This window comes from Pithys albifrons, chromosome 1, assembly GCF_047495875.1.
Source record: "Pithys albifrons albifrons isolate INPA30051 chromosome 1, PitAlb_v1, whole genome shotgun sequence".
NCBI classification, from domain to species: domain Eukaryota; kingdom Metazoa; phylum Chordata; class Aves; order Passeriformes; family Thamnophilidae; genus Pithys; species Pithys albifrons.
In genome coordinates this window covers 90,566,709-90,582,665 of record NC_092458.1, presented here as the reverse complement: position 1 = coordinate 90,582,665, position 15,957 = coordinate 90,566,709, and the positions used below count along the sequence as shown (strand labels likewise).

General features: G+C 44.1%; 1 protein-coding gene across 2 annotated transcripts; it reads left to right on the top strand.

The window, feature by feature from the left end:
* Nucleotides 1-996: 996 nt before the first annotated feature.
* Nucleotides 997-13,419, top strand: UPK1B (uroplakin 1B). 2 transcript variants are annotated; one of them, XM_071572173.1, is made up of 9 exons: nt 997-1,098; nt 5,274-5,327; nt 6,318-6,405; nt 6,937-7,137; nt 8,677-8,751; nt 9,483-9,605; nt 9,901-10,080; nt 10,861-10,944; nt 11,569-13,419. In XM_071572173.1, the coding sequence occupies exons 3-9, from the start codon at nt 6,337-6,339 to the stop codon at nt 11,617-11,619; spliced, it is 783 nt and encodes a 260-aa protein (XP_071428274.1). In that variant the 5' UTR covers nt 997-1,098; nt 5,274-5,327; nt 6,318-6,336; the 3' UTR covers nt 11,620-13,419. The 2 variants fall into 2 exon arrangements, with proteins under 2 accessions (XP_071428274.1, XP_071428284.1); XM_071572183.1 differs by lacking the exon at nt 5,274-5,327 and having other exon boundaries at nt 1,000-1,098.
* The last annotated feature ends 2,538 nt before the right edge of the window (nt 13,420-15,957 follow it).

Below are 15,957 nucleotides of genomic sequence, written 5' to 3'. Positions count from 1 at the left end.
TCATGCAAGAGATAGATCTTTCTTCAATTGTCTCCAGGTACCAAGGGATCCATACAATACTATTGCAGTTCTCACTAATTTCACACAAAATATTTGCCAGGATGGGAACCTACTGGATATATACATGTTATATTCATGGGGGGGGTTGACTTGTGAAGGGCTCTAACAACATGGAACTCCCCTCACCCTTCCCAAGCCCATTACTTATTTGGCTTCTTTTTGCACCAGCAGATGGAGAACACCAAGCACTACCACCTGTGCTTTTGCCAGAGACATGCTCAAGGCTCCAGTAATGTGAATCATGGCTTTTGGCAGACTTGTATTGGAATGAGTGAGGGAGAGGAAGGTGACATTCCTTTTCTGCTGTGTTCCTCAGCCTTTGCCCTTCTCAGTTCATCACAGGCCAATTAATATACATGGTGTGTCTGTGCTTGGCTTTGCTCAGTCTTAGTAAAACTGAGTATGTTAAAAATCCAGAGAGCCCAAGGAAATGGGATGGTCCCACTACTTTTCATGTTATTCAGAGTGTCTTGCAGAATAGCCAACACTTACACTTCTGTTTCCAAAAACAATCCAAGCAAAATAAAATGAAAATGGATCAAACCCAAAGCACTGGATTTTTCCCATGCAATGTAGTTAAATGAAAAGATTAAAATTAATTTACTCTCTGTTTCTATTCAGTACATTCTTCTTATACCCATGATCAAACAATAGTTCAGCAATACTTTAGTCCAGCAATATTTACCTCTTTCCAATTTGCCCATCCTATTTAAAGTTCAAGTACCTCATATGAGTGACTCATTCATCCACCCTTTCAAGGATATAATAATAGAAATTCTTTAAAGCTTTGTGTTTTTGGCACAACAGCATTCCGATATGATCTAAGAATCACAGAGACACCCTCTGGTCCCAGGGGAACCGGGGAACAGGTTTGGCTAGAAAAAAAGTTTTACTCATGTGATGGGCACCCTACCAATCACACAGCACGTTCCTCAAGCAACCTGGGCTCTTTAAAGGCCAGCAGAGGTGGGAGAAAGGTTTTGTCAGCTTGGCAGGTGTGTTGGGGTTTCTGTTGGGAAGAATCACAAGAAGAGAGGGGTGAGTACCTGGCTTTGGTGATCATCTTCCCTTTATGGCAAACGAGGGATAAGTGTCTGTTAGTAGAAAAGGCAACTCTTATGTTTAATGGTTTTTATTTTAGTTCCTGGACTGTGTTTAGTATATGAGTCTGGTACCTGGATAAGGTTAACTGCAGTAAATTATTAAGTATTTAATTTTTCTTAACTTTGGCTTCTCTATGGCTCTTTTAATTTGTTTCATATTTTTTCTCCTAAAGACTGGGGAGAAGGGAATGAAAAAATTAAATCTGTTGTAAATCTGAGTTTAAGAAAAAAAAATCAAAAATAAAAAAATGTTGCAGAGGAAGATGATCTTGTATTCCCCCTCACTTGTGAAAATAGGAAAGGGGAAAAACCCACTTGTTTTGGCTGTGCTGAACTAATAAGGGAGAGAAAGGAAAAACCTACCTCCCAGTGCTATTTCCGAGGTAATTATGGTTGATGGTGATTTACCAGCCACTCCACTGTTCACACAGGCTTAATTTCTTAGCTATCTCTCTCCAAAGGGAAGTTAATTAGACTCTGACCCCTGCTTGATGCCAAGCTTTGTTTTTGCTTTATTTTCCTCCCCTGGTAGCGCAAAATAACTGTCTGACTCTTCCTTTTCTGAGTGTGGTTGATTCCTAGCACACAAGTAGTTCTCTGCCAAAGTAGCTGCATTTCAGGGTAGGTGGAGCATTGGGAAAAGTCCAGAGGGGCAGGAGGAGTGCATGGCTTTCTGTGTGCTGGAGGTGTTTGCTTTAAAATAAGTAAACATATGATGAATCGATATTTGTAAAACATTTGTCTTCTTACAGGGGAGTCCAAGCGACTCATCATTAACATATTAAATTGCATCCTCTTAAAACCTGTGTAACTCTGAAGATGATCCAAGCACTTGAAAAATACCTTCTTTTTAAGCCCTTTAGGGGCTACATTTTCGACTATAACCAATTACAAAAAAAAAAGTGGAAGTTTCTTGCTTAATGCATCAGACTCCACAGCAGGTCCGGGTGTGGGCAGGTCTGTGGCTCATGGAGTCCTCCCATGACACCATCGCTGGCGTTGGCACAGCACCTCCGGTAGCGGTTCCACCTCAATGACTTCCCTCCATCAACACCCCAGGGCTAGCCCAGGCATCTCGCTCCTGCCTGTGGAGACATGCTCTCCCCTGGGGCTGGGTGAGCGCAAGGGACAGGAGGTGTGGTGCCTGGGCCTCTGTGCCGGAGGGGTGTATGGGCAAGGACCAGGTTTCTGCCGTTGAACAGCTGGGTTTGCTTGGTTGCGCTCAAGTGGTGCGGAGCCCTTCAGCCAAGGTGTGTGGAGCCCATGAGTAATAAAACAAATGTGCCCTTTGCCTCCTTGCACCAGGGGATGGGAATGCAACGCCCTTCACGAGGATGCTGAGGTAAAGAGAGGTAGCAAGGGGTGATGTGAGGACCTGTAAGCCCTGTCACCAGGATGAGAAACCTCCATGTAGAGACAAATGATACTCACAGGGGTGTTTTCAGGTGTCCCTTTGTCACAATGCTTAACAACTACCTCAAAACAAAAGACAATCAAAATGCTACTAGCTTCTGCATGTGGCAATGCCAAATCAGTTCTTATCCATTGGCTTTTTTGTGTAGAGATGGAGTGGAACTAGGCTAAAAAGGGGAATTTCATCTCTAAAGCTACTGAAATCCTGTCCCAATCTATAAAAATAAAGCATGGAGGCTTCAAAAGATCAACCAGCCCAAAGTGTGTGAGGGCTGCACAGCAGAGCCCAAATCTCACTTGAATCCAGGGACTGCTGGCAGAAGGGCTTCCTTTCAAAGCCTGTACGAGGTTATCACCTAAAATGCAAGGGCAGAAGTCAGCCACTGCAGAAAGGAGCTTTGTTTTTATCTCCCACAGTTGTGCTGCAGGTCTCACAAAGCCACTGTGAGTAGAGGATGTGAGAAGAGGTCATGAAAGCTCAAAGTGCATGGAAATAACAGATCTTTCTGCCACTGGAGGAGCAGGAGGAGAGGGAGGCACTGTTCCTGGGCTCTGACATCTGCATCACCATGAGTGTCAGGGGTGTTTGGGGATTCTGAGGAGAGAGGATAGGGGAGAAGTCGCAGTCTAGGTTGAGACCAGTGCTTCAGAGAGAGGAAGAAGCATGTGCTTCAGGAGGCAAGTAGGTTTCTTTTGTACAATAAGAGCAATGTATTCTTCCCAAAGCTACTTGGAGTATGGAGCGAAGCCTGTGGTAGTGATAACTGAATACTTCAGACCTAGATGGGTCATAGCTAAATTGCAAGGTTCCTGGGATGTCCTGAGAAACACCAGGTCAAGGCTGAAATCCCAGGACCTGGCTGCCTTTTAATGTGGAACTTTTGGATAACGGTTGCCCTGAAGCTCCAGTTTCGTCAGGGGTATCCCTGAAGCCACAGGAATCTGTATTTGGGCTATAAAACTAATCTTAACCAGCCCAGGAAGAAAGCTCCTCTACCTCCAAATGCATTTGTGTCCACAGGCAGAGGCTGATCCACCTGTGTCTGTGGGGGCTGGGAGGAGGGCTGCCTACCAGTGTCACACCCAGGGGCGGTTGTGAGTCACATCTCTGTGCAGCTTGCCTTGGGCAAGTTGGCCAAGGTTTGTCTCATGACTCTGTACTCATGTACCTGCACCAAGTGCTCTGCAATCTGCTTTTGCTTAACACAGCTTAACTCTGAGGCATGAGGAGCAGGCAGTAGGTGCAAAGCTCCAGATCTCCCACAGATTCTCCTCTGGGACCTGTTGAAGGATTAGTTCTTCAGCTGCCCAGCTGTTGTCATGGCACTGGAGCACCTGCACAGTCTCTCATTGGTGGTGATGATACTGAACCATCTTCAGTGGAGAAGGGGTCAGACAAGGTTGCCACATATGGCATAGGGGAGTGAAGCAGATATCAAGAAATGGATCCTTTCAGTGCCAATCACCTGGAAGCAGAGGGAGAATTTATAGAAATATGGCAACATCATTATGTTGTTTATTTTTAGATCTACAGTAAAGGCTTTTCCTTCCCTTTTCTTCTTCCTGGTCTCTCTGCTTCCTGCCACGCTGCAATCCCATTGGACTTAGTTAAGGTACTGGAGAGTCTGAGGTTGTCTAGAAACTTGCCATTCTCCAGCTGATACCTGTGGGATGGTGACTGTATCCATCTTTCCTCACAACTGCAGTAGCCTAGGAGATGGGCTCACCCCAGGAGAAGAGGCTTGCTTTCTCCAATTCACATGACTGCAGCAATGGCTGCCCAAGGAGAGGCAGGAGTAAGCCAGGTTCTGCCTGACAAGAAGAAGAAAACCAGTTTGTGGGGATGCAAGAGCATGGGCTGAGGGGATGGCCCATGTACAAGGTGTGAGCACTCTTGTTAACTGAGGAGGCATCTTGCACTCAACCATGGTATCTACATGGCAGCTGGAGCAGACCTGCTTTTCCATGTGGTAGTCAGTGCCTGCATTCAAGCAGGAAAGATTTCCTTGCTTTTTGGACTGTTCCCTGGCTTGTGATGTTTCTTCGATTGCAGTAACTAAAGGCTTTTCTGAAATCTCTGGAGTTTGCAGCACAGAGGTCCTTGAGCCAGGCAGCAATCTCTCCAGCTTTCAGATGAGTAGAGGACCAGAGTCCATCTCAGGTTTGGCAGACTCTGCAGTGTTGTATTGTAGAACACATGGCCAAACATTGCCTAGACCCAGATTTGATCTGCAAGACAGTGTTATGTGACCCCCCTGGACATGCTCACTGGTCAGGAAGATCAGCAGGAACAGAGCATCAGGCTGACCTCATGAGCCTGCCAATTTCAAGTACAGAGCCATACAGTTTCATGTATATTGTTCTGGCCTCCAAACACCTGTTTGGGACTAAAAATGGCTTCTCACTCTAAAAATAACAGCCATCCCTACACATGCTGTCATAGGAAAATAGAAAATGCTTATGTGCTCTGCTGGTATAGCGGTGAGAACACTGGAGATGTTGCTATGCCTAGCCCTCAAACCACTGCAGAAAGAGTGGTAGGAAATACCTGTTTTCCATCTGTCAGCGTTGGAAGTCCAAATAGGGCAGCTGCTGAGTTGGCAATAGATGGCATTGTTAGAGAGTTCTCACAATGCTGTGCTCCTCAGAAAACTCCCCTTCACTGACACCTGTGTCTGCTTATATATATTCCCACAGTTTCTTTGAAGAATTGTGAAGTCAGTGACCCCAGCAAGAGACATACAAGTACAGGTACTCTGGCAAAAGAAGTGTTTTCAAGCTGCTTTTCCTTTTGTCTGCTCAAGTTGGGCCCACTTCAGCATTTCTTTCTGGGTTTATATTTTCTTAACCACCTGGCAAATGCAGCTGTCTCTGGGTTTGGGGTTTTTCCCTCCCCCTCTCCACACACACATGTGCTCCATCCCTTTGAAAGAAAGACTTGGGAGGCACTGGCATTTGAGCTTCTTTCTCCAAGAGGTCTCACACCTCTGACTGGTGACTTTATGCTCCTCTCTCTGGAAGGGGATGAATTTGACATGGGGCACCTGATTCCAGGCTGCAGGGTATACTGCTCTCAGGAATTTGGTGGGTATGCTACTTGGCCTGGTTCCCATGAGCCAGTTGCACCCTGAGCTACTCCCTCCCTCACACCTGACTTGGAGGGCTCAGCTCCAGTTCCCAGCATGGGTGGGAGATGGGGATATCCTTACAAAGTTCTGCCAAGTCCTGCACCATAGGTTTGTGTGTGGGATACAGCTAAAGCACTGTACTTACCAGTTCAGTCCCATGGCAGCACTGGACAAAATGAAACAGCCAGTGGGGTGTATAGCATGCCCTGGAGTAACACTGACTCCTCTGGAAGAGGAGCGAGGTGAGAGCACTGAATTTGTTCCCTGTCCATCAAGATGTAGCTGGTGTTTCTGGCTAGGTGGAAATGCAACACCATGAGCTAAGGTTGGCATGGGTGTCGTTGTGATGATGAAAACCCTACCAAAAACAGAGATGAAGACACTAACTGCCCCCAAAGTGGTTCTAATCTTCTGTAGCTCAAGTATAAGGAGAGTTTGAGTTACCAGACTAACATCTGGGGAAGTTTCTCCTCTGAAACTAGTATGAAGAAAGGGGTAGGAGGTGCATAGACAGGCTGGCAAGTTCTGCCTATCCTTCTCTTCACGGATAGTTTCTATTTCTGTGTGAATCATACTGTGGCTCTAATTGAAGACTGTATTTGGTTTTTCCTAGGTTGCATGAAGAATTAAAGATGGCAAAAAGTGATGACTGCATGCACATCTTACAGGGCCTATTAGTCTTTGGGAATGTGGTCATTGGGGTAAGTGAAGTGGAACAAATATGGGTGGAGGCTTCCTTCCAGTATGACAGTTAATAAAAACAGCAGTTCTCAGACATGAAATCCTTCCTCACATGTGAAGTCCACATGTAAATAGTCCAGTAAAGTGTGAGAGAACAGGAAAAGGAGAGCTGTCCTAGATGATCAGTTTGGAGGGAAAGGGAGAGCAGGGGCTGATCCAGAAAACTAAGGTAAGTTCTAGGGGCAAACTCTCAGTCAGAGCTGACCAACATCTTTCCAGCCACCTCCTTCCATATAGTGATTGAATAGTTCTGTTCATTTTTTCGTAATAACATCTTCAAGTCCTAAGCCAAACCTCTCAGGTCTAGGGTGAGTGAGATTTGCCTGCAGTTCCTCAATGTAAGACATTGTAGAGTTTGACAGAGGAGGAGTTGAGTAGCTCCCATTGGTCAGGAAGTCAAACGAAAGGAAAGCAGTCTGTGCCTGTTTCTGTCTCTGCTATTTCTTTGAGGAAGCTTGATCTAATGGATTTCTTGAACTTGTGCTTCTCAGATGTGTGGCATTGCCCTGACAGCTGAATGTATCTACTTTGTGTCTGATCCACATGGTCTCTACCCTCTGCTGGAAGCCACAGAAAACAATGACATCCATGCTGCTGCCTGGATTGGCATCTTTGTCGGCTTTGCACTCTTTGCTTTATCTATCCTTGGTATCATTGGAATCATTAAGTCTGACAGGACCTTGCTGTTGGTGGTAAGTGTACCAAAGTTTGCCTACCCATTGCTGACAAACTGAACAAATCCCGCCTTAGTTTCCCTGATCATCTCAGTAATCAAGCAATAAGCAAAGACAGCTTGTATAGTGATAAGGAATCGAATGTTCTTCTTGATCAGGGCTGTGGTGTCCCAGAAGTTGCCTTCTGAGAAGATGCATGCATGAGCAGCTCATGAACCAGGATGGGGGAACTGATGGAGATGGCCACAGTGGAGGTTTAAGCTGTCTTGACCCTGACCTTGCCATGAAGCAATGCAGAAGCACTTGTGCAATCACATATAGCTGGGATGTGGTTTAGATCTTTGTTTCTCCCCACCCCTTACTGCTTTTCAGCTGTCATACACCATTCAGTTTAGGAGCTGATAAGTAATGACTACTGTACAAGGCATTAGTAAGTGTCAGTATACCAAATATGGGTGCAGTTGAGAACATCAGACTTCAGCAGGCAGATAGAAATTACAGGGGTGGGGACAGAGATTTGGGTAAGCCAAGGACAAGTTAAGATGTGAACAACTCTTTGTACAATGTCTTACTTAGTCCTTTAGTCTGGCAAAACTTTAGTGGCAAAACTTGAAGCTGGAATGAACAAAGGATAGAGCTGAAAACTCAGGAATTGACTCTCTCTTGGATTTATGTGGGGTGGCAAGGTGTCTGTTTTAGACAAGAGGTGGTCAAAGATCTGAACTCTTGTGCCAGGAAATTTCCCAGCAAATAAGCTGAGGAAGTAGAATTCCCACAACTCTGAATTTTGGTGTATTGGCTGAAACCTAAGGCTCTGATTTAGGAGATATGAGAGGGTAAAAGGGGCAGAAGACGGGATAAGAAGTCAAGAAATGTCTTGAATCAGAGAACATTATAAAATGTGGGAGGAGAAATGGACACAAGAGAACTCTGAAGGGAATATGGAAAATGTCAAAGGAATTTTGATGAAAAGGGAACAGAAGCATTGAAATAGACTATGAGAGATGACCCTTGGAATCTGTTTTCATGAAGAATCTTTGCTCACAATGTAGGAGTGTTAAGGAAATCTGATGATGAACAACCAGGAGGATCAGAATGACACACTAAGTTGCACCTTCTCTTTCCCCAAAGTACAATCTCCCCTGCTAGGAGCGAACAGCTTCTTGCTGAAAAGCCTATAGCTATCAAGTGGAAGAAGGAGACATGACACAAAAATAGGTTGCCAATGAGATGCAACAAAGAAAATGGCCAATGTTATTCTAGGATTTATCAGTACAGTATTTTCCATAAAGGCAGGGTAGTCTAAATGCCATGAGGCTCTGATGAAATCTTATCTGTGAGATGGAGAACAATTTCAGTCATTTACCTTCAAGGAAGAAGATTGCAAATTTAAACAAGCATGAGGAGGGTTACGTGAACATTCAGGGGCATGGAGAGGAATGAAGAGACTATGATAGCCTGGCCACCTCTGCTTTGAACAGGATTTCAGGCTTAATCTTGAAAAAAAAATGTTTAACTGTTTCTCTGAGAACTAACTCTGCTCTCTGTTTCCCACAGTACATCATTTTGATGCTGATCACTTTTGCATTTGAAATGGCTTCTTGCATCACGGCAGCAACTCACAGAGATTTTGTGAGTATTTCTTTCCTCACGTATTCTTTTAACTGTACTGAGAAATGCAGTCCTAGGGCACACAGTCATCCTGGTCAGTGTAGTAAATGGCCTGTGTGAAAGTACAGTGTAAACTCACAGGACTACTGCTGAGCAGAAGACAGCCTCACAAAGAAAGACTCCAATATCATTATTCTAATCAAGTAAATTACTTTGTTCTTTCTAACATAGTTTTGTTATTTTTAACATCTTAAAGTGTTTGCAACCTTGCAGTTAAGGAAATAATAGCATGGGTTAGCTGAATCATCAATACAGTCGTTAGTCTTTCAGCTACAGGCTGATTAATCCATTATACACACTGAACACAAATCTTCAGCATTGCCCCAGGCAGTGTAACTAGTGAGGGAAAGATTACATGGGTTATTGAAGATATTGGTGGAGAGGGAAATGATTTGTGGTGCTTTACTTCCAAGCAACATAGCAAATGCAACCCATAGCTTTTGCACATCTCCTGTGGTCTGACATCTGGTAGTGCCTGCTTAAGATCTGTATCTTTCTTGCTCTGGCTCCTCAAGTCCTGGTTTTCATTCTCTTGTGTGTAAAACTGGGGGAGAAGCATCATTCCTGTTCTCCAGCAGGACACTGAAACAAGCAAATAAACCCTCCCCAAATAACCCCATATTTGCCTTACCTGGCCACATATTTACATAGTTTTTGCATTCTTCTCTGTTTTTTTTTTTCTTTTTCTGTAGCTCACTCCAAATCTCTTCCTGAAGCAAATGCTGGAGAGGTATCAGAACTCAGAGCCAGCCAATAACAATGACAAATTGATGACTGAAGGGGTCACAAAGACATGGGATAAAATCATGCTTCAGGTAATAATAACACTGAAAAGTCACTAATTACTACAAGCTCTGCAGGTCTGGAATTTCAAATCCTTCTTGGGGCCACCCAGTAATAAAGAGGATGGCATCTGCCTTGAACCTTAAAGAAAGTCCTGACACACTCCCCCTTTTGTTCATTTATCAGATAACAGACTGTCAAAGGCAGGCACTTCAAAAATCTCTCCCATAAATCTGTGGTTAATGCCTTATCAACCATGTGTAGCATCCAGACATGCAGAGCTGTGACCTGGGCCCATAGAAACCATTCCCTTCTCTCTCCCTGCAGAACCACTGCTGCGGGGTGCTGGGCCCCTCTGACTGGCAGGAGTACACGTCTGCCTTCCGTGTCACACACAGTGACGCTGACTTCCCTTGGCCACGAAAATGCTGTGCCATGGATGAGCAAGGGCTTCCCATCAGCCTTGATGGCTGCAAACTTGGAGTCCCTGGATACTACAACAGCAATGTAAGATCATCCCTGCTTTTTCCAGTTAACATATGTTGGTCAACAGTGACTTGGTGGAAGGGAAAGAAACTGTGAATAGCCTTTCTCTTCCACTGTAAGCTATGGGTGTTCATAAGTTTTCTGGAGAAGAAGAAGTGCCTGAAGTAGAGTCCTGGCTGAACACAGGATAGGGGTTTTTTTTAAGACAAAGAATTTCTGGATGGATAAAGAACTATTAAGAAAACTCTCCCAATACCACCAGTAAGAAGTGACATCTCTGACATGTAGATGAACAATAGCTAAATCAAACTTATCCCAAAGATGAGTGCATATAATATGAATGAGCAAATTAGCAGTTCTCCTCCTCAAGGTAGAACTTTTCAGTAGGCCAGTGTGTCCTATTCAAATAGATTGCTGGGTCATGAGCATCAGCTTCTACACCATCTTGCATTTCTGGAAGGCATTCAAGCTTCCAATTTTACCTGCAGCTTCTTGATTCTGGAGGTCAATTCTGTGTCAGCTATACTTGGTTGTCTAAGTGTACTTGGCAAGTGGATGGCACAGGAAGTTGTCCTTGAAGTATCTGAGATGGGTCTGCTTTGGATTTGGAGACAGAAACAGGTTATCTGCAAGTTGTCAAAAAGCAGTGTAGCTCTGGCTTGGTTTTTTAAGACCCTAAGAAATGCCCAAATTACAGTAGGAGAGGAGTGTGTCACCTCAGTCATTCTCGAGATGCATAAGCCTGTCACCTTGCAGTAAAAGCTCAAAGCTGGTATTGAGTCATCCCTGGTTATCTTCCAGGGTTGTTATGATGCTATTTCTGGGCCAATGAACACACATGCCTGGGGTGTTGCCTGGTTTGGGTTTGCCATCCTCTGCTGGACTGTAAGTACTTAATACTTGCCTTCATTTCCTCTTCTCTTTTCTTGCTATTCCACACCCAGTTGGGTGGAGGTGGATGACAGGACTGACGTGTTTAAAATGTCCATAGATTATCATTATTCATTCATCACCAATCTGCCTGTAGCCTGTTCCACTAACTGCCACATTTACAAGTTCCCATCCATTCTGGCTGGTGAGGTGAGAAACTAGATGGCCTTCCAGCCTGATGTGGCTCGCTGCCATCTCTCAGCAATACAACTCAGCAAACAAAGCTTGTAGATATTTCTTTGTGAAGGGTATTGGATCACCTAAACAGCAATCATGATAGATAATTAATTTTTTAGTTTGAAGATTTTGTATGAGTGTTTTAAGTATTCAGGGTTCAGCAGCTTCATGACAGGTAACCCCCAATAAGAAAGCGATACAGTCAAATAGCTGCACATACCCTCTTTCTTCACTGTATAGCTTCTGTGCAGATAAAAATCTTTAAGAATCCTCAGCCTGAACAGGCTTTGCTCTTCAAGAATTTCTGGTGCTCCCTCCTGCCTGTAGGACTACATGGGACTGGGAGAGAGGTGGAGAGAAGGAAATGGGGAGCAGAGAAACTTAATGGTCTTGTCTTTTCAGTTCTGCGTCCTCCTTGGTACCATGTTCTACTGGAGTGGAATTGAATACTGAAGGCCCAGTGTCCTCAGTGCTGTCCTGAAACGCCGTGTGAAACTGCATTTGTTTGTCTCCTGCTCCATTCTCCTTGTGCCATGGAGGACTTGAAGTTTTCCCACTACCTCTCCCCTATACACTTTTGCCCTTTAAAAAACCTGACACACAGAACTGACTGCAGGAAAGAATCTTCTTGTCCCTCCTTACTCCTTGTTCTGCAGCCTTAATGTGTCCTGGCTGAGGCACAATCCTTCTTTCATGGTGCAAGAAATCCTTGGAGCATAAGAAGTAATGTGATTTGTACTCCGATGACATCAGAAAAGAAAATGTCCACATACACTTGCTGCAGAAAAAAATTAGGCTGAATTTAAATCAGTGCTAAAGGCTCCAGCAAGGGTTATGTGAGCAAAAACTGTAACCTCTTGTGACCAATAAAGACGGATGCTCCAAGGGAGAAGACTGCAGACCTCTCTAATATATTTTATTGTTCAACTTCTCCTCCTGGTCTCTGTCACTCCTTGCCTTAGAATAAGGCAGATTCTCTGAGAGTTTAAGTGTGTCAGCAGCAAGACATGTCACAGATAGAAAGAGTTGCTAGCCATGCCCAGTAAAAGGCTAGCTCACTCCTCAGCAATATGCTGCCTATATGCAAGCCTACCTCCTGCCACTGATGAAACTACTGCATGTGCTCCTACCTTCAGAAGTGCCAGTCCAGGAAAAGCTCCACTTGCTAACAAGCAACTCCTTCAAAAAGTTGTTCTGTACTTCACACAAGATTTCACACATCTACAGGCTAGAATTTGTGCAGAATACAAAGGGTCCTGTGCTGTAATTGGCTCTGCAAAAGTGGCTGTCCTATGTCCCTAGTTTATTGTGTTTCTTGCTTCAGCTACCTGTGTGTATATGGTTACATCTCCTATGTAATTCCCCTTCCAGATCCCTGGATCAGGTAGGACAAAAGGCCAATAATGGCAATGAGTATCTCTTGTGAAAAATACAAGCAAGGAGATAACTGAACCAAATCCAGTCCTTTCATCAGCACTTACAGTTCTCAGTTCAACAGAGGCTGTTTACTCTTGCTCAGATTTATCTGCTGTCTTTCCTAGTGAACACTTCAGTAGTTAAATGTATTGAGAAATATGCTCCTATAGAGCATTTTAAGATGAATCCTTGTACTGGTTCAGATCCTAACATTTGCTATCTGCCTTGATTCTTTGTTTTTGTATATTCACCTAAATACTAATTAAAAAGAAGTGGAAGTGAATTTTTTCTTTTGTTTCAGATTGCGTGTTTGGGAAGAGGAAATAATAATGGTCCGTATCCAGGACACCTGGGGCAGGGCAAAGGAAGGCTTCAAGGTCCTGTAATGCCATCCTGAAGAGCAGACTGCAAAGCAGCATGATGCTACAGAAACTCTGCAGCTTAATAGTCCCTTGTTAGAGTGCTGGGGAAGAGAGAGAGACAGACATGAGGGCAAATAGCTTGATGAAGAAATGAGTCCCTGCAACATGGAAGTTTTCTGTATGAGTGTGCTTTCAGAACAGAAAATCCTCATAATTCAGCCACTCCCCTGGTTCAGAGGGCTGGTGACTGTCCTGGAAGCCCTGGCACCTCAGAAATTCCATGAGGAAGTAGGTCTTCACTTTTTTCATGAGACGAGTCATGGATACACCATGCAGACTCTGTATGTCAGTGGTTAGAGTCTGTTTTTGAAGGGGGGAGGGGGGAGTTTCATGGTAGGGTTGAGGTTTTTTGTGTCTACGCTGCTGAAGGCAACAATAATACCTAAATGTAAAGAAATCTAAAGAGAATCAGCATTTGTCTAAGTAAAGGAGCAATAGCAAAGACTGGGCTCTCTGTTCCTTGACATGAACTTCAAATCCCTATCAACTGCAACCAGCAGAAAGGAGAGAAATGGGGCAGGAAGGACCAAGCAGGCACACAGCCTCTGTCCTTGCTTGCCCAAATCCCTCCAATAATTCCACAGCCATGGCAGCCATCATGGATAGCTGCACTCCTGCATAAGGGCCTCTTGCTCAGGTTATTTCTGAAACTCAAGTAGCTCTGCAAGTGAGTGAAACAACTGGCTATGGGACTTTTTAGAGACTAGTAAGATCCATTCTGCATCTGGATGCCTCTGTAGATACAGCCTGGTGAAAACTTTAGGACTGCATAAGCAGATAAGTTCAAATATTATTTTCCTTCTCAGGTCTTTGGCTTCAGACCCAGAGGTCTCTTCCTTTCTGCTACATCTAAATGTGGGGTAGTTAAAGCACTTCACTCAATGTAGAGGAAAATGCTGCAATATTTTGCAGGAGAAAAGAAACTAAAACTACTTCTAAAGCATTAACCGCTCCAAACAGTTGCAAATTATATCACTGACCTATTACATAAATGGCAGCTCAAGTCAATTAAGTTTGGGTTCTTCACATTTGCTTTCTGCTTCCTAAGATTTTCCCTCCCATTGCACTTCATGACTTATATTCTAAGAAAATAAAAGCAGTGAAAAAGTGATCCAGGCAATGGTGGATCTATGCAGAAGTCCCAAACATGCCACAATGCAAGCAGTAAAAAACAGTTTCATCCGCCTGAACTAAGCAGGAAGGAGAAGACTGGACTGATGTCTGAATGGTATTGAGCAGGGTCGTGAAAAATCCTGCAGAGCTTTTTCTGGTTTTTCAGCTTCTGAAGGTTGACTCCAGTCTCTGCAAATTCCCTGGGATGCCAGGGGGAGGGAGAGGAAGGGATGGAGTCCATGACAGGAATGGTGGTGAACTGGTTTATGTGTCGGCTGAGACTTGTAAAGAAATCTTGGTCATTCTCAGCTGTTTGTATTGCTTCCTGAAAGATGTACGTGGTCTTCAGAGCAGGCAATATGTATGTGTGCACAAATCTACTGAACAAAGACATTCTACTTAAGATGGGACAAAGAAAAGAATTCTCCAGGTGGAAGCCGTATGGTTGGTTTGGTGATTTGCTTTGTGTATTTATTCTCCAAAGGAGTAAATATTCACAGTTCTATCTTGGCACTAAAAGTACATTTCAATTCTCCCATAGAGTTGCTAAATGTATTTTTAGGTCATTAATTGATTGCAATATTCCCAGCTCTGAGAAAACAGAGACTCTGAGAAGCATCCTCTGTTCTTACTTGATGGAGCAGCATGGCCTCCAAGCCAAGAAGAATCCCACATCCTCAACTGTTCCCCTTCCATGCACACAGAAACATAACCTGATGTTTTTCACCCTATCAAATGTTTGCAGCTGGCAGTACTGAAGGTGTATGTTCCTTCAGGCAATAGGGCAACGGGGGGCTGCCTTTGTGTATTTTGTGCCTTGATCTCATTTTTCCAACAAGCTTTCCTATTCTTTCCTCCTTGTGCCTCACTACTTCTTTGCATGAGATAGCTTTGCACAGACTCTCTCAGGCCCTGTTTTTCTTTACCTTGCTGGTTCATGTACAATGTACAATGACCATTATGTGCCATGCTTGCATCCAGCTACCCACCTCATTGTGGAAACCAGGAACCAGGCTGCTTGTACTGTTCAGTATCCTCTGACTCAGATGATTTATTCCCCATCCTGCTCACTGCCCTGGCATCTTAGTTTCCCACATTCCATACAACAGAGGGACTTGTGCCAAGCAAATGTTTATTGGGACCAATAATGACATAAAACTAGCTCATAAATGAAGCCTCCTACTCCCAACCCTTGGCAGCCCTTGACAACTGGGGAAAGCCCCTGCAACGTGTGGTATGATGGGAACCTCCTGCAAGAACTTTCCCTGTAATCTCAGGCATCCATCTTTGGGACCCTGCTGCAGAGGAATTGAGGATGACTGCTGAGGGTTTATCCTCAACAGGCATAACAGGTGAGGGTGTTTCTGACTGCTTTAACTTGCATGTGAGATGAAATTCCATTATAGGCAATGTCATCTGCAGTCCTTGCACATCCACTAGTTGAGATAAACCCTGTAAGAGAACTGAGTGATGAGCAGGGAGATGATCCGGCTACCCGGGGCTGTTGCTAACTGTGAGTGAATGCAGGACTTCTCTCTTTTTCCCAAAGCAACACTCACCTTTAGCACAGTACTGTGGATGGCACGCAGTCTGGAGACTGAAAAGCCAAGTCACTCCAAAAAATATCACTGCAAATAAGCAACCTAGTCCTTTTACACTTCTCTTCTGCATCCACTGTCTGACCCTTACTGTTTAAAGTAAATGATCTCGCTATGCAAAAAAAACCCAAACAAAACAAAACAAAAACACCCACACCAAAAAAACCTCAACAGGTAAAGCAGTTTGTGAGCACCTAGTTTTTTCTGATTTATACTTCCTGATTCTTACAAAGGAAGAGGGA